At 36.6% G+C, this 19,502-nt stretch overlaps 1 protein-coding gene across 1 annotated transcript in view; it reads right to left on the bottom strand.

Moving 5' to 3' along the window:
- The window catches only part of LOC147079602 (uncharacterized), a 222,328-nt gene that overhangs the window by 7,363 nt on the left and 195,463 nt on the right, over nt 1–19,502 (bottom strand). The window contains exons 10-11 of the mRNA XM_085942398.1: nt 15,752–15,815; nt 4,048–4,113 (exon numbers count right to left, since the gene is read on the bottom strand). Of these exons, the coding sequence (XP_085798524.1) occupies nt 4,048–4,113; nt 15,752–15,815 (130 nt within the window). The remainder of the gene's footprint in view (nt 1–4,047; nt 4,114–15,751; nt 15,816–19,502) is intronic.

Here is a 19,502-nt window from a genome sequence, read left to right as displayed (position 1 = left end):
CAGCAAGACCCCCAGCATTAATCGACAAACATCCGACGCCAGCGAGGATGTCACGCCCGCCTTAAAACTACGACACCTATGGCCAAACCGCTTCGACGCCTTGGACGTGCGAGAAGACGACGCTCAAGAACTCAAGGTCCCACTTCCAACACCAGACCCCATCACCAGACGTCTATTCTTGGAACCGGCGCTATCACGGAGTGTCCCTGACTGACATGTCTGACACCTCCGCGAAAACCTCACGAGGAAGCTGAGATTGGTGCCCTGGTCTCTAGTCACACAATGGCGGCGACTAGCAGGCGCAACAGGTCCCACCTCACTCTTCGACGGCCCAAGGATGCGATGAGCTGGTCGATTCGAGGGAACCACCATGTGGAAGTGGAAACCTCAGCAGTTTTGACACGAAAGAGCCTCAAGCACGCCAAGACCATCGGACGCGTCAAAGCCGCACAGAGGTGAACCGGCCCCCAAGGACAAGCGACGGTAGGCTGATGGAAAAGACGACGGTTCGGTCGTTTCCCGGAGAGGTCGTTTGATACCAGATGGAAATCTCCCACAGGAGACTACCTCAAAGGGCGGACCGAACCATCATATTTCCCAAAATACCACAGCCTACATCCACTCTTCGCGGTGATCGCAACCCTCGGCCGAGCGGAAACCGTCTCCTTGAAATTCAAATTCGTCAAATTCCCGCCAAAACAGACGCGGTCTATCAAAAACGGCCGCTCGCGCCGCCACTAGTCAATCCGTCGGTAAAACAGGGAGCTTCCTGACCGACGGATAAAACAGGACGCCGCGAATCTGGCAGTTGGATCTGGATGGGCGCGAAAGCTCTCTCTTGCCTGATACGTCGACCAGCCAGCATCTCTCTTACATCAACCGCCGAACCAGCAGCATCTGACATCGGCAAAATCTCTTCTCGCCTTCGCTCGCCTCGGACGCGAAGCCAAGCCAGCATTCCGGACAGCCCGCCAAAAAGACCACATCTGACATCGGCAGATCGCCACGCCGCAAGCACTGACTCGCCTCGGATGCCAAGCAATCAATCAGCAGCCCAGCCGCGACACCACGTTGCAGCCCGCCAATTACCAACCGACCGCCAACGACGACAATAACCTGTATCGTATCTGTAACGACTACCCTGCAAAACGATGAAATAAACCAGCCTTGACCAAATACCCCGTGCGTTTCTGTCCCCCACCCCCGCTTTGACCTTGACGTTATCACGGCCTGCCATCTCCGCTTCAGAGCGCGCAGAAGGCCGGTGATATTATGTCACTTAGTGACAGTTGTAATATTATTATTATTAATTTATTAATTGCAAAATAATTTTAATTCAATGTTTAATTCAATTGTTAGCAAAATCAATTCATTTTAATCTAAATACACAAGGGTACATAAGACAGTCATTATGTACTTTGGCTTTTATACTGTTGGATAACTATATCCTAGGTTTATTTAAAAAAAATACTTATTTTCTCTTGTCTCTCTCTTATAGGTAGGGTACATCATATGAGTTAAATGTTAAATAAAGAAATGTAGTACAACATCAATGAAAATCCATGACAAAAAAATGTTATTTAGGCAAAAAAGAATTAGGCACAAATGATAATATGAAGCGCCTAGTTTCAAAAGCCCCTAAAATCGTTAATACGTATGATCAAAAATTAGGGTAAATTTCAAAACCCGCTAAAATGGGTGGGTATGCTTTTCAAATACCCCTAAAATGGAAAGCCAAAATACTCTTTACAGAAACTTTACTTCTCAGAACTACATAAAATCGTTTTAGGGGCTTTTGAAACTAAGCGCTTCATATGCAAATGAACATACAAACAGTAAGATATATGGTTTAGTGATACAAGAATGTTACAACAAAAAAAACACTGGAGATTGGGGACACATTACAGAAAACCATTAATATTAAATTTAACAGCCATGAAGTTGTTTTGATAGCGAATTAACATACCTAATGATAATATTGTGAGATTCTTGGTTGTCCAACTTAAAATAAAAATAAATGGCTTTTATAAGCTATCCAAAAACTTAATTCTTGTAGATACATGCTTCTAACACTAGTTAGATAATGAACTGACATGACAGGAAAAGAATAAAAGTCAATTATACATTAATTTGTGTGAATTTCAAAAATATCATTATCAATATATCTCACTCCAATATTTCACAGATATTTTATACTTCTTATTATTTTTAAGTTGACACCGTGTGTATATCGTCACTGTTCTGGCAGAAGACACTAATTCGAAAAAATGACATATTGAGTTAGTTATAACAAAATGTTCCTAATTTCAAACTTTCTTAATAAATAAACAGTATATATATATATATACTATTTTAAAGTCATCCTTTTTATGATTACTTAATAAACTCACATGATAGACCATTTCAAACATTTTAACAACTTCAAAGTCAAATTACTCAAAACTAGTATTCTCCAGTTAGTGTGTTCTGCCAGAAGAGAGATGATATGCTTCTATTTCATTCACCAACGTTTTGAAATCATTCCAAAGACTGCTCTCAAGAGATAATAAGAAACCGTCTACTTTTAGATATATGAATACGAACATTGCTCTAAGAAATATGTGCCCAACGGAGAACACCATGACATCGACAAAATCCATTCTCCAGTTTTGGTGTTTCCGGTCTCAATTTAGAAAATAATTACTATTTTTGAGCATTTGCCGTAAGTTAACATACAGGTCTGACTTTCTAAGATAGGTACTCGCGCGAGGCAGTGTGGCATATAGAATTTGAGTTTCTTGAAAACCATGGCCACTTGGAAGTGTTAGTTACACAAGCTCTTCACACGGCAGGTACCTACTGGTTGAGACTTACGGAGGTCACTGAACTCACAGTAGGTTAATAACATTATTATGTCTCTCATTTTTAACAATGACATTTATTTGCGTGAAGTGAGTACGTGAATATTTATAAAATTAATTTTTGAATAAAATTAAAATAAATTAAGCTAATTTTTTGATGAAATAATATTTTTACATTAACAATTCTTAGCTCGTAGTTTATGTCATTATTCATAATTGCAAGATGTTCATTCTTCATTAGATTTTCAAATTATGTGTACATATTGCATACGTATGAAGGCCATATGAAGGCACGTTACTAAATTCATTATTTGTCATCCCTGTATTGGATACACAAATCCTCCACGTGAAAGCAATAAAATATATTTCTTGAAGCAGTATTCGCATTCATAGAATTAACTGTATTCTCGATCATATTATTTCTTGAGAATGGGCACTACAATGTGCTTAAAACGTTGAGGAAAGAAGAAGGAAGAACACACAGTGACAATTCAAAAACAGTATAATTATACAACAATCTGTGGTGTTGGCAAAAATGGTAAGATATGAAAAAAAAATATATTTTTCCAAAAATTTGCTATTAAAAAGGTTTATTCTATAATAATTAAAACAAATATTTTATTATTTTTCGATTATTCTGATTACCTTCATCCCCAATGAGTTTAGATAATCAAGATTCTATTGTGTACAGCTCTTACCGACTTTCCTTCTCAACTTGTCAATTCATCAAAATAAAATAAATATTTTGTTAAAAACTTCACAACACTTATAAGATTATTTAGTTCATCTTACCTCTCGATTTTTTTTTTTTTGACAAAATATTATTGGTAAGTATGGTAAGTATAACTTTTTTATCTCACGAAGCGTATCCTGACTGTGCTAACCGCGTCCGCGTGCACGGAGCCATAGAACTTATTTCTTTTGTGAAATTTATTACCACATAATATCCTGAGTGGGCTTTCGTGAAATAAAAAAATTACGGTACCTACGTAAAAAAGCAATGGAGTAAATTTCATAAAGTAAAAGTTAAAGTAACAAAATTATGTATTGTAGTGTGATTGATTTTCAGAATCAGTTTTGGTACTACTACCATAAAATACTACTTTATCATGTTCTTAAATTCGGTTTTTGATAATAAAAAAAATGCCATAGCCATTGTTTGTTGTATATTATATTCCGGTAATAATATAAATAGTTGTTTACTTACTGTGATGCCCAGATTGATGCGAATATGCTGGGTAGCGTGGAACGACTACATGTTGATAGCCGCTAGCTGAAAGAAGAAAAATCCACATCAATTCATTTCAGTGAAGGTTACTCCCAATAGCATCTGCTTAATTACTTATGGAACATTGTAAGAAACAACCGATACTGAGAGTTACAACTAGAGGTGGGAAAACTGGTCGATTTTGAAGACTAAGTATACTTACTACCAATATAAAAATACTTAGTATCAAAACTTGTTCCAAAATACTTACTAGTATTTAGAATACTATATAGAGCGGTTGGCATGCGTATGCGACATAAGTCTCATACTAAACTGGAACTAAAACTTAACTCCATATTAGTATTTGAAATATCGGCTTGAATAGAATCGCTAAAAATACACTTTATATAACTTTACATTATAAAATTATAAACACATTTTAAATTTATGAGCTGTTTTTATGTTATATTATAATATTCTTGTTAACATAAAATGAATAACAATGATTTATTTTATTGTAAACTGCGTCACCTCAGTCACCTCACCACATTTCCGAGGGAATAATATGCTGCTACAGAAAATTTATGACCTATTTGTTCATACATAAGATGATGTCATTCGCATGCATAGAATAATAAATTATAATATAATTGTATTCAAGTGCTACCTCAATTAATAATATTAATAGTATTGAAAGTCTACCAAATAGCCAGCGACTCGCGATGATATCATCACAAGTTTTTTGGAACAAGTTTATTGGGCCACACGTACGTATTTTCATCCGATACTTGAGTACACAAACTGGTGACAGTATTTCCAACTCACCTCTGGTTACAACCAAAGATGGTGAATCTTCTTTCAGACAGAACAGAGTAGTAACAAAAGCATTATGCTTATGTCTAGGACCCATCTCTATAGAAAAAGGTTTTATTCAATATCTCTGGTCACAACTGACATAGCAGGACAGATAATAAGATAGAAATGAGAAGGTCAGTAACCATAAACCAAGACTTTAATATCAGTTATGATTTATGAGTTGACAAGGGGCAAGCCATTAAGCGCAAGAAACACAAAACCCCTGAATGTCCTCAAATATAAACCAATATTGAATGCGCGTTGCGTTTAAATGATGAACTTCAACACATATTATGAGACTGACGTAAATTTATTTAAAATAACCTTTTCTCCAACACATGTTTGAGTTTATTTCATATTTCTTCACACTCAAGAATCCTATTTTCTTACAACCACACCCAGATGGTAACCACTTTCAATAATTTTTATGTTTTCTGACTGACATGAATAAAATGACATAGTCGAGTCATAGAAATAAGGTCGTGTGAAGCAGGTGACTATCAATTATATTAGAAACAAAGGGTATTTTCAAATTATTATATTTTGTTTATACTATGTACGTTAGGTCTCTTAAACTAGTCAGGCTTGTTAGAATCACACTGCAGAATATACACTCCCAGGTGAAGGTGAATGGCCAACTGACGGAGGGCTTTGAAGTATCTCGGGGTCTTAAGCAAGGAGACGGATTGGCTCCCATGCTGTTCCAACTTAGCCTTCGAATCCGCTATCAGAAAGTCTCAAGTGAACAGGAGCGGCACTATATTAAGCAAACCGAGCCAACTGGTTGGCTACGTAGACAATCTCAACATGATGGGCAGATCCATACAGATTGTGAAGAAAGAATTTGATCACCTCCAAAGGGCCGTACTAGAGATTGGCTCAAGAGTAAATGAAAACAAAACTAAAGTCATGGTACAAGCCGACAAAATCAGAGTAGGCTGGGCCAAAGTTTCAGTTTTGGAAACCATCAATTTGAGGTTGTCAACCGGTTCGCATACCTGGGTACCAATATTTCAAAAGAGAATGAGGAACTGGAAGAAATAAAAGCCCGTATAACCACTGCAAATAAATCGTACTTCTCATTGCTGCCCATATTCAAATCCAGAAATGTCCACAGAAAAACTAAGACCCGGCTCTATAAAACTGTCATATGCACAGTCGTTGCATACGGGTGCGAGTCATGGACGTTAAATGTGAAAGCAGCTGAAATGGTGGATTGCTTTGAGAAAAAGATCTTGAGGCGGATATACGGACCCATGAATGATGGTGGGGAGTAGATAATTAGGTACAACACGGAACTACACCGCTTATACCAAGATTTTGAGACTCCTTTATTTGAGGTTATATGGATACTATCCGTGGCTTTATCCAACTGACTTTCTCTTAGGTATGCTTACATACTGTAGTTTAAGTGCTAGAAGATATCAATATTTTGCCACGTATTTTTTTCGACTTATACATGGTGTGAATGAGAACTCTGCCATTCTTGGTAGTATTGACTTGTGTGTCCTTGTGTGTGAATCTTAGAAATCGGGAGCATCAGTTGTTTGTTCTCCCGAGGAGCAGAACTAACCTGCCATTGGTGATGCCGATTGGGAGGGCAATAACTCTGTTCAACCAAATCGCTTCGGATGTTGATATATTCCATCTACGTGAGGATGAGTATAGGTGGACGTTATTTTATAAATTATTAAAATAGGGTCTGCTTAACTCATCCGGTGTACTTCCTTGTACCTATATATTTTTTTTGTATTTACACATTTATACTGTAGAATAACTTAATACTGATCTATCTCTTTTGTTATGTACCTAATATTGTTTTAATAATATTTCGTTGTTTCTAAATGTCATGTTGTGAACATCTTAAACTTATAATTTGTAATGTCCACAATATGTAAAATAAATGAATTGAATTGAATCTATTAAAATAATAAATGTATTATTATAAAACTTATTCAAAACTCTCCACCTTCATAAAACTCCAGAGGTTAAACTGGACAGGCCATGTCCAGCGCATGCCTGAGTCACGGATACCGAAGAAGATCCTCGAAGAAAACCCAGGGGGGAAAAGGCCAGTGGGAAAGCCACGTAGACGATGGGGCGACAACATTACAAAAGATGCCAACCAGCTGCTAAAAATCATGAACTGGAAAAGACGTGCGGAGGACCGTTCCGGCCGGAGGAAGCCAGGGCTCGACTTGAGCTGTAGCGCCATCAAAGAAGAAGAAGTATGTTAGGTCGTGAAACAAAAGAATTTTTAAAACTTATTTTCTGTCAATTCATGATTAATTTTCATTCAGTTTATGCAGACCATAGATAATAATTGTGGATCTAACAAGCTTGCGTATGAATTGTGGAATGTTTTTTTATAAAGATACTACAGTAAATTTACCCCCATAGAAAACAGTATCAGGCAACTTGTATTTAATTATAAAGTTATATGTGGTCAGATGTCTTCATTGCCAAAATACTCACCTGAATTTTTACATGGGCATTTTTAGATCCCGCTTGGAATGTTTATTTAACAATGTGCCCATATTGTTGCTAAAATTACCCTTATATAGACTTTCGACAATATAGTATCAATTCGAGGGACCGATAACTATAACTTGATGTGCGGTGGTTTGGATAAGTAATAGGTCACGATCAGTGGCGGCCGGTGATTATAAAATTAGGGAGTGCAGTTAAAGACATGCATTTTCCTTTTTGTGGTATTGAAAAAAATCGGCAATAGCCTTCAGAGTGGAGGTAGGCTTATGTTTAAATATATAATACATCTTGGGGGGGGGGGGTTGAGAAACGAAACGACGCTCACATTCACTGGATATGATAGGTATGATGCAAAAGGCTTACGAACTCTTTTCGATTTTTATTGTAATAGGTACATTTGATATGTGCCAACGTAGTTTCCACATTTGACACTTCTAACTTCCATAAATTATAACTGATGCAAGTATTTTAGACATTATGTCATTGGTACAAAGCCGTAAACTCCTCATTTGTGTAGCTCCGATAGGTAGTACGCGGGTTATGGTCGGTTGAAGTTCACATACTGACGCAATTCGGGCATATCTTATACTCCCCTTTCGGTTATTTGCATCCCACATTCCCCGCATTTACCTACGCGCTGTATCATTTGGTAAATACTATGGACCGGTGATTTTTCAACGAGATATAGTTACTATCTGTTAAAAAAATGCAAATACTTTTGTACACCTGAACTCCAGAATTGCACTCCAAATGGGACTGATTTGAAAGACGTATTCAACATCAAAAATACTTCGGTAACACGAATATTGTATTTGATAGAATAATTTATATTTCTTTTCTTCAATAATTGACATTGGAAAATTGCTTTGTTCATCTTCTTAAAAAATATTTTATCCTCTTTTACGTTCAAAAATAACGCTCATACTCCACATACACTATTGAAATACCTAATATTGTAGAAATTGTTACAATGTAACGCTTTCGTTAAATAACTATTTCTCTTAGAGTTTATAAGTAGGTACGTAAAAAATTGTAGTATGTATATTATATCGACCCTTAATCGGCAGAACAACGTAAGCGACACTTTTTGGTAAATTGCGTTTTAAATGGAGAACTGTTCAATATCACCTAGCGCATAAGTGACAAAAATATTAGAGCCCGATCTCAATCGCGTGACATTTTTTTAGGGTCTGTGCCTTTTAGCGTTTTAACTTGTATCGCATTATAAAGTAGAGCAAAACAACGTAACCGACGTTATTTGATAGTGTAAGCTACGGTACGGTTTATTCGGTGGTCCGTCTGGTAGTGAGTTGTGCGAAAACCGATTTGGGAGCAAAGCTCGCGCCGTCCAGTAAAACTGGCTGAGATAAAATAAACCTGGTAAGAGAGTTTATTAAACAATAATTGCCCGCCGTTCCATCTCACTACTGTCGGAATAATCTACGAAGAATAGTATCTTCCTGTAGATTTTTAAAATGTTAAAAATGTATAAGTATAAAATTTATACTGAAAATTTGGATTCTTTGAATGAATCCGCTAATGTCGTGATTCGGAATGTTTTCAGAAACGTATTTAATAGACAGTAAGTTCAACTTGGGTTTTCATCTACCAAAAAAGATAATAGTGTTCTTTTTGCGAGAAAGTAACAAATATGTCTGGTGATGAGAGACTTCGGCTTATTGAAACGGATACTTACAAATGTCCCCTTACCGTAAAGGATAAATGCAAGGAGATGTTCTTTAATGATCTGGCCAAAAGTAAAAATCACAATGACATTTTGTGCGCAAGTTTTGACCTCGAGAAGGTGCTAAACACTCCCTAGTCGAAATACGCATACTATAATGAAAGTATCTACGAAAGTGGAACAAATGATGGATACTGCTTTTTATGGGGTGAAACTGATGGTAAATGTGGCAGTAATGAGATCTCAGCAATCATGCACAAATCTTTGGACAGGACTGACAAAGCGGGAAAAAAATCAAGGAATTATTATAATGTGAATGGTCAGAATAGGAACCGGTATGCTATCTTATTTTATGAAAAATTCAACTTTCATTGAATTGATAGAAATACATTTTCTATTACCAGTGGGTCTATTCTGTATTTATCGACCGCTAAAGTGATAAAGTGATAAATATTATCAAACTTAGGGTAGGTTTGTATTATAGAATTAGCACTTATTGTAACAATTACAATACGTTGATTATAATTGTTGCAATAAGTACTAACACTTTTATATAAACCTACCCTAAGTTTGATAATATCTATCACTTTAGCGGTCGATAAGTATAGAATAGACCCACTGGTCGTACTACGATGCCGGTCGATTCCCTTCATGCGACAATTGAGTCATTTATATTCAGAGTAGTTTAGGCACTATCAGAATGACCCACCATCATTTCCAACGCTAGGTCATCATGTCATATGCAGAATTCCGTGACTGGAAATCTTTCGCTGCTACTTGCATTCCTTCAAAGTTCAAAATTAAATTTGGTGAATTACGAAAGGCATAATTTAAAAAACTTACCAAATATTGTACCTACTCTGGTGACAGTAGGACTAAACTGTTAGACCTAGAAAATGTCATCAGATCCCGATCAAGTGCTGTGATGCTTTAAGCGCAGCACCCTTGCTGTATAGTGCTAAATCACCAATATCGGAGATCCAGTATAACGATCTTAAAAGTCTCTGTGTTAAATGTAATATCCCTCAGAGATGACAGATGAGTTTATGAAACTGCCACATGGATTATCAGTGGAAGATACTATTATATATATATTATCTTCCGATATAGATTACCGGAATCCGATCAGGAAGATGTGAATGAGGATAATACAGCAATTACTGCTTAAAAAATGTGGGACAATATTTTTTTTGTAAAACTGAATAGTTGATTACAATTTTATTTTATCATAATTAGTAGGTCCCCATATTTAATTATGTACGAGTAGATACGTACCTATTTCATTTTGAAAAATAGCAATACCTGATAATATTAATAATATAAGCGAAACCTTAAAAATACCAATCATTTATTTTTATTTTACCTATATGTGATTAAGTATCTACAAGCAAAAATATTAATTTAAAAAGTCAAAGTATTTTTTTCGTAAAATAAATGGGTGCTTATGTTATTTATTTTAATACTTAATTAGTAATGCCCTGTGATGATAATTAGCATGAAATTTATAAATAAAAACGACTACGCCAAATAGCGTAAGCGACATGCCTGGAAAAAATATTGTGTCATAGACATAAGCAAAACAGCGTTACCGCCACTATCTCGAAAACTAAAAGCACTATTGCAATTGTTTTATAATTTCCGTATATGCAGTAACCAATTATTATTAACCACATTAACAGAATTCATTTTTGGAACTAATTACGGAAATAATTTAAAAAAAACCTTCTCCTCTAAAATTTATGAATTGTCGCTTACGTTGTTCTGCCGATTAAGGGTCGATATATTATGTAAAGGTTATTAATAGTTTATCAATTACTTACTTACAAGTTTACTTTGCTCTAGGCATAATAAAATTATTTAATTTTTAAAGGTAAAATAATTATAAAATTGGTATTTGTATGTTGAGATTGATACACCTAACTTAATGATCACAATATCACTCTAATTGATATTTTGATCGATTCAATATTATATGGCAAATTTGCATTTGCAAAAAATGGCATTTACCTCATAACGTACGAAATACGAGGGTGGGTCAATAAGTCCTTAGAAAAGCCGACAGGTGGCGCGACTAGTACTGTAAGCGGTTTGTTTTCATGCAGCGGCACTACCGATTCAGTATGCTGCGAAATTTCAATCAGATTGGTCGGGTTGTTGTGTGTTTCTCGTACATTTAAAAAAAAATTTGCTTGTGGAAAATGGAAAAATGGAAAATGGAGAAAATTGAGTTTAGAGCTGTTATTAAACATTTTAATATAAAAGGGTTAACAGCGAAGGAAATAAAAAATGAGTTGGATTTAGTTCACGGCATATCTGCTCCTTCACTTGCAACTATTTATAACTGGTTAAATGAATTTAAACGTGGTCGTACATCAACAAAGGATGAACCACGCTCAGGACGTCCTGTAGAGGTGACTACACCAGAAATGATCAATAAAATCCACGATATGGTGTTAAGTGACCGAAGATTAAAGTTGAGTGAGATAATTGAGGTTACAGGGATCTCAAAAGGTAGCGTCATTTCTATTTTACATGACAAATTGGGCATGAAAAAAATTTCTGCAAGATGGGTGCCGCGTTTGCTCACAGTCGACAATAAACGCAATAGGGTGGTGGCCTCTAAAGCCCTGTTGTCGCTCATGCAACGCAATCCGGATGAATTTTTTCGTCGCTTTGTGACTGTAGATGAAACATGGATACACCACTATACTCCCGAGACGAAAGAACAGTCAAAGCAGTGGATTGCGAAAGGCGAACCATGTCCAAAGAAGGCGAAAACCGTAAAATCAGCTGGTAAGGTTATGGCTACTGTATTTTGGGATGCACGTGGAATTATTTTCGTTGACTATTTGGAAAAAGGAAAAACAATAACAGGGGATTATTATGCATCTTTATTGGACCAGCTAAAAAACAAAATTGAAGAAAAACGGCCTCATTTAAACAGGAAAAAAATCCTCTTTCATCAGGACAATGCCCGTGTTCACACATGTTTACGATCAATGGCTAAAATTGAAGAATTGAAGTTCGAATTGGTCGACCACCCACCGTATTCGCCAGATTTAGCCCCCAGTGACTTTTTCCTTTTCCCAAACTTAAAAAAATGGCTAAGTGGACAACGTTTTTTTTCAAATGAAGAAGTCATTGATCGGACAAATGCTTATTTTGAGTACCTTCCGAAAACTTATTTTTCTGACGGTTTAAAAAAAATTGAGAAACGTCTAACCAAGTGTATTGAGCTTCAAGGAGATTATGTTGAGAAATAAAAAAAAAATACAAAAATAAAAACTGTTTTAATGCTTTTTTCTAAGGAATTATTGACCCACCCTCGTAATAATATAATAATTTGAAATATTAAGCAGGATTCTTGTACCGACTTCAAAAGCGTTTGTGAGTTTTTATTATTCGCGCCAGTCAAACACAGTATTGTCGTGAAATGTCGTCTGCGCTCGTAAGCTCAGATTGGGAGGGACAGTGTCCCAAGTGAGGTAAATATTGCACGTTCGGAAATAAAAAAAGATCACAACTGAGCCCACATTATCGGCAGCGTGAAAAAAAAATCATCGCCAGGCGGTTTGATTCTCTCCTGCACAATTAATACTACGAAGGACTTACCTATGCATACATGCAGGTCGCCAGAAATTACGCGCATTTTATGCGTGCAGACGGGCGACAAATTAAAGATATTTTACAATAATTAATTGATACAATATGTAGGTATTTGAATACGTACTTATTATTACATAGTTACATAATAATTTGGGAGATCAGTGCACCTTTGCTCCTATACAAGAGCCGTCCCTGGTCACGATGCATCGGCAATACTGATAATACGACACCAATGCCTAAATCGCGTCTTGCTGTTTGTATAGAATCACTAATATTTAACTTCCTAATCCCCTTTTTAGTTATATAAAAAAAGTGAATATTCCTTTTTGCACAGTTGAGGCATCTAATTACAAAAGCGACAAGTCCACAATTCAATATTTTCGGGAAACAACGTTTTTATGTTTCAAGCTTCAATTATTTGTTGTATTCTATCTCGAAATTAGCACCAAAAAATGGCAATTTGTTTCAGCCGATAAACTCTTAAATGTAATAAATATAGGCAAAATAAAATTGGACGTGGCGATATTTGTACCTCACTCTTTAATTTACTCTGCATAAGGCACATATTTCCGTGGCAGTGTCATGAGTTTACCAGATGCTACAGCAAGGGAGACGCCCTTTTCAATATTGAACGTTCCCTTATTGGTTCACTTAAACACGTGCGAAATCACCCAAGCTTTAAATAATATGAAACACGGACTTGGCGCTTTTTGTAATAAATCGAGATTTAAAATCGCGTTTTGGAATTTATAGATCAATACATATTGTGTAAAATTATACAAAGAATACATGCGTATTTTTTTCTCGATTTTGACCAAATGTGGACTTATAGCTTTTTGGAATTAAACGCCTCAGTTCCTCTTATTTGCATGGCCTCAAAACTAAACCACAAATAACCACCCAAATCTAAGCATAGACTCAGTATCACTAAGTATCACCACTTGTCGTTATTTTATCTAGAGCAAATTTTCTGGCGTATGGGGAGAACAGAGCAGTCTGCAAGCGACTTAGAAGCAGCATATTCAATTGGGTCTGGAAGTAAATATGGACAAACAACCAAACTTATGACAATGCCACTGCAAAACCAAAAACACAATCAATTCTAACTAACTAACTTTGATAATCGCTGTCTTGAAAAAGAGTATGAATAATTAGTGCACCTTGTCTCGTTAATAAAAGTTGATAATAAAGTGAGGTAATGGGTGCTTCTACGTTATATTATAACAAATTATATCAACATGTGAGACCATATACGGGGCTGAAACATGGATCCTGTGTTTGTCAGTAACTGATAGCATTTAAGCCAATGACATTAATATAGACGAAGCATCTGGAAAAAAAATGACACTCACTTTTTTGTCGGGTCTGCCGAATGGCATAATCTGTTCTAACGCCATTACAATAAAGGTGATATTGCTATAAATTCCCGATGCTTTTTGTCGGGTCTGCCGAATGGTTCGCTCAAATGAATATTGACACTAGAAACACTGTTCTAACGCCATTACAATAAAGGTGATATTGCGATAAATTCCCGATGCGTGATATCGCATAATGGAAATTGCTTGACGTCTACCTATACATGTGCTAATATCACTATGCGCGAATTTACTTGCTAGCACTGTATTGAATGCGTTGTCCATTAATAATGTCATTGATTTAAGCACAGTGTTGAAAATGGAGTACAGCAACGTTACTTTTATCACGAATTGGCAGGACATCATGAAATTTATATAGATTTAAAGTCTCCGCTGAGTGGAACACTTAGAAAGGATGAACGATCAAAGCTCTTAACATTGACAGCGGTGCTGGTAGCTGGACAGAGTAGAAAAAGAACCTCCAGACATTCGCCGTGTCCAAAATTTAATTTTAACTGTCGAATTAATGTTTCAGTTTTTTTTATTTCAGTGAACATACATACAGTAGACCGAAAATACGCCTGCTACAGTTCAATCACTATAACAACCTAGGTAAAGACCTAGTGATTACAACCGGACTTCAGAATGAAAGAGTAGGGTTGAGTGGTGATTATCAAAATTATTTTAAATACTCAATTATAATAGTTACCAACGTTTCAACCACCACGGTGGTGAATCATGGCACTTTACAAAGGCCTTAAGCAACCGTATACTGAGGTGCGAGAATAGATCTCTGCGGCAGATACTGGGTGTACACTGGTATGACTTTAGGCGTGATGAGGAGATAAGAGAGCAGACTTGCTTTTACCTCCACCAGCCGCCATGTTTCGACACCCGTTATGCAGGTGTATACCATGGCGTAATGAACGTTAGGTGCTCTTCAAAATTGTGCCAAATGTGTCCCAGTAAGCAACTTCCCAAAACCTTGGTTGGCTTGCACTAGAGTGAGCATGATTCATACTTTGATATAATGTATTACAGACCTCTTCGCTCGCCGTAAAATGCCGCAAACTTTTTAAAGTCACAATGGCCGACCGGTGCAGACAGAGCTTGGAGGCAAAACCACCGTAACCGGTTAAGAATTGAGAAGTCCAATGGTCTGGAGTCAATCTGGTTATCTCCATGCGCCGCTTTATATTAGGAAAAAACAAATGCATTTTCAGCCCTTGGAAGAGGAGGTCTATTGCCTCTGCCGTGCACGCAGCGCGGTGTCATATGCCAGATCGCGTACAATAACTTTTCGGGCGCACCAGCCCATGGATCCAAGACCTGAAGGCGGCGATATTAAGATACTGTCAACCTCCACCCCCAGACGTCAAAGCAAGGCAGTCATGTCACCACAGTCCTGAATGTGCAAGTCTAGCGAAAACATTCCAACAAGGTCAGGCAATGCAAAAGAAACGACCCAAAGAGGATTTTGCAGCATTAATAATAATGTCAGACAGTTGTGAAGCGGCCATTTGAGCATTGGGAAGAGGTTTCCTGGAAGCTCTGTCGAGTTTTCTAGTGATGATACTTTCAAAACTTTCCCAGTTCCCATGCTTCATTCGAAATCGTTGTGCAAGTCTTGGAAATGCAACAGATACACTGACCAGTGTTTAGCACATAGCAAGCGTAATATTATTTATACTGTTTATTGAAAAAAAATTCTTACCAGATTGCGGCGGATCTCCGACAGGTGAAAATGGGTTTATTCGTCCATTAGATTCGCCATGACCCTGAAATTTATATATCGAATAGTTAATCATTGATAACATATAAAAATTATCAAATATTTCCTACTTACAAAATAAATCAGACTATGGACATTAATCCTATCCCATCTCCCAGGGCCATTCTAACAAATCATATAACTTCAAAATCAATAAAAAAAAAAAGGAATAAAATACACTGTATCATAATATGTAGACATTTAAATTATCCCTCGAATGTCAACTGTCAGGCGTAATGTTATTTAACATGGCCGATCATGAACTGTTTGGAGCGAGATAGAGTACGACAATTACAAATTGAGAATTGAAATGCAGCGATTTTGAAAATGAATATTTGCGATACTAGCATCACGATACGACTGCCGCCTCAACTTATAGTTACCGCGAGAGCTGTCAAATGTCGTTAAGTAGTCCCGCTACACATTTTTTATATACGTCATACTTGATTTTAATTTGACATCCTGGGTCTTTTACTAACACAGCGCTTGTGAATCGTATAATTCACATTGGATTACACATAAGGATTGAGGCTAACCATTAAGAGGGCAGTTCAACAGCCAAATCATCGGAGCACGATCCTATGTCACGAGGTAGTGACCAAAAAGAAGAAGGAGCAGTAATATGCCATTCACCTAAATAATTTGTATTGTTTTCATTGTTGGGTGGGTCCGGATACAAACCCCCCCCTTGTGTGCGCGCCTGATTACAAAGAATTGTGTTACATGGATGATGCGTGTGGAGTAAGAAGTGAAAATACATGCAGAGGACTGAATACTTTCACTTTTCTTGAGGATGCAGTGAAACAAATAAGCCCAAGGGTGAACACTAAGTAGACCAAATACCAGCGGTCGAAATGCAAAACTTTACGAACCAGTGTTCAATAACTTGCCGAAAGTTATAGTACTGCGCAGGAGCCTTTGAATACTTTCTCTTTCACTCATTCAGACGTTACATACAGCACCGTCCGGGCACCCTCACTACCGCACGCTCCCACTACTAGGCGCCCCCACCAAAGTGTGCAGCAAACGTTATCACACAGACGGCAGAAAAGGGGTTTGCTTGACCTTCAGTTATCAATTAGAATTCAGTAGAGCTTGGCTTTGTCAAGAGATCCAATTCACCTAGTTCAGTACAGTAACCTTGCTTGCACTCTATTCGATTAAACTAAGTACACGATCTAGCCTTATAAATTACCCCACAAACTTATTATACTCGCGTTGTATCAAATTATTGTACTGTAAAGAGTTAGAAGATAAAATATACCATATATACTTCGGAAGAGATGAACTTTCTCTTATAAAGTGTGTTTTTATTGCATACATACAGTCATACATGATGAAGTGATGAGAAAACGACAAGTTCTGAAAATTGTTGCAGATAAAGCTTGCCGCAAGCTTAAAAAATCTCATTTCAACAAAGTATACAGTACTCTCTCAGTAATCTGCCACCCCAAAAACCAGACAAGTGTCCAATTAGTGAAAGCGGCGGATTATAGTGGATACATACAAAATATGGTAAAAATTAAAACAGGTATGTATTTCGTAAAAATAGTTTTTTTGAGAAATTTGTGCCAACAAATTACAGTTTTATTTATAATCAAAATCAAGTATTTACTAAATTACACATATTTATAAACTAAGTTTATTAACTAAATATTAGACAGTAAATCACTTGATACAACCAGTTGTTCGGTGAGGCAGATATTCTTAAATGGCTTCCTGGCTTTCCCTATGACCAAAAGCTTCAGTTTTGTGTGTCCCGGTTGCATTGGAGCACAGCATAATAATTGTGATGCGGTTCTTGGGCACTTTTCTCTCTGGTAGAATACTTTCTTCACGATGAATGTACATTTTACGAAGGAGAAGTATCCAAAATAAACCCGTCTCATCTGCATTGTATACTTGTACACGGCGGACTACTGAATTTGATAATCGAATATCGACAAATTATAGAGCTTGATTTTGTACTTCAACTAGTAAAAATAATGGCGGATTATAGTAGTTGTCGGATAATCGAGCGGCGGATTACTGAGAGTGTACTGTACTAACAAAAAATGTATTATTCTCTTTTCTTCTGTTCTCTGCCGTCCGTAAGCAATGGATGGTCTGCCTCGCCCCATGGGTCATCAATACTTATAGGTATTTATAAATAATGTAATATTTAATATCCTTTAATAAAGTAATTTAGTAATAACAACCAGTATATTCATAGACCCTGAAAATATTGGAAAAGTAAAATAAACTAATTTGATTGTTTTAATAATTCACGAAACGGAATGCTAATTTACAATTTTTCCACGAGACGGAGTGATAGTTTCGAAGTTTTCATGAGCCGGATCTGTGCTCCAGATCCCAGAGTAATGATATATAGAGAGCGCCTATTATTAGGCAAAAAATGAAGCCATATTTCTAGCGTATAACGCACGGTGGAACAACGATTTATTATTATCAACTCAATACCATCGTGTTTCTTCTTAGTACGACTGCCAAATTTAAATACAACATAGTTAACCATATGTTCTATTAAAATAACTGAAAATAATTACCACTGACTTTATATTTAACACAAAAACAATAAATTTCAGCAACACCTGCTCGCAATTTTTAAAATGTAATCAGACTAATCAATTTTTTCGGCGACGTTTTCAAATTTATTAAATTCAGCCTTAGAAATTCTGTCTTACTCTAATGCATAGAGTGAGTATAAGCGTATCCAATGCTTACTCAATCGCACTTATGGTTCGTTTTTGTTCAGGCCATGTTCCGGACCGATTTTGAATACTACCAAAAATATAACAATGTCAAATAAGAACAGACACCCAGCAAAAATTTTGTTGGGTAATTCAATATTCGAAAGTACTTCTGTTTTTTTAAGTATTTGGGAACCAACATCTCCGAAAATAAAGAGTTGGAATGCAGCATGCTTCACAACAAAGAGTTTATTCAAATCCAAGCAAATGAAATTACATGTATACAAACGTGAACATGAAACCCGATAGTTTTGCATGGGTGTGAAACTTGGGAGACGACCGGAGAAACAAGAAAATGCTATCCAAGTATTTGAAAATGAAATTCTCCGAAAAATGCTCGGATAAGTTAAAGAAAACAAATTGTGATACGTATGCATCTGATCTAATGCTGAGCTCTTTAACCAATTTAAGCCTATATTTAACATCTTGACTCAAATGGGTAGGTCACGTTGTTAGACGTGATGGACTAGAGCTGTCTATAGGGTTTATGAAGAACATGACCTCTGGAGGTGACGGGTGGAAAATGTCAAGAGGGACGCATTGAGACTGAGTGTGACTGACTGAAGAGGGAGAATTCGGGATGGAAATCCTGGAAGATGGTTGTGCAGATAGCCCACATTAGGTTATACCTAACTGAGTATAACCTAATGTGGACTCAGTAACGTCTGTTATGTATATGAATAACCAAAAAATAATAATACAGACAGATGTCAATGTACATTTTTGCATTAACATACGACAGTCATGGATAATAGAGTTAAAGCTTTATTGGAATTTATTTAATGGTGTTAACTAGAGGTGAGTTGGAAATACTGTCACAAGTTTGTGTACTTAAGTTTCGGATGAAACTACCCATACTAAGTATTTGTTGCCCAATAAACTTGTTTCAAGAAACTTGAAACGTATTAGATGTTCGAATTCGAACGCATTCAATAATATCTGCG

The sequence above is a fragment of the Rhyacophila brunnea genome, unplaced genomic scaffold (genome assembly GCF_057557595.1).
Source record: "Rhyacophila brunnea isolate RB1 unplaced genomic scaffold, BYU_Rbru_1.0 scaffold_1, whole genome shotgun sequence".
NCBI lineage: Eukaryota > Metazoa > Arthropoda > Insecta > Trichoptera > Rhyacophilidae > Rhyacophila > Rhyacophila brunnea.
The sequence above is the reverse complement of the archived record's forward strand: the minus strand, read 5'-3'. Positions and strand labels throughout refer to the sequence as shown.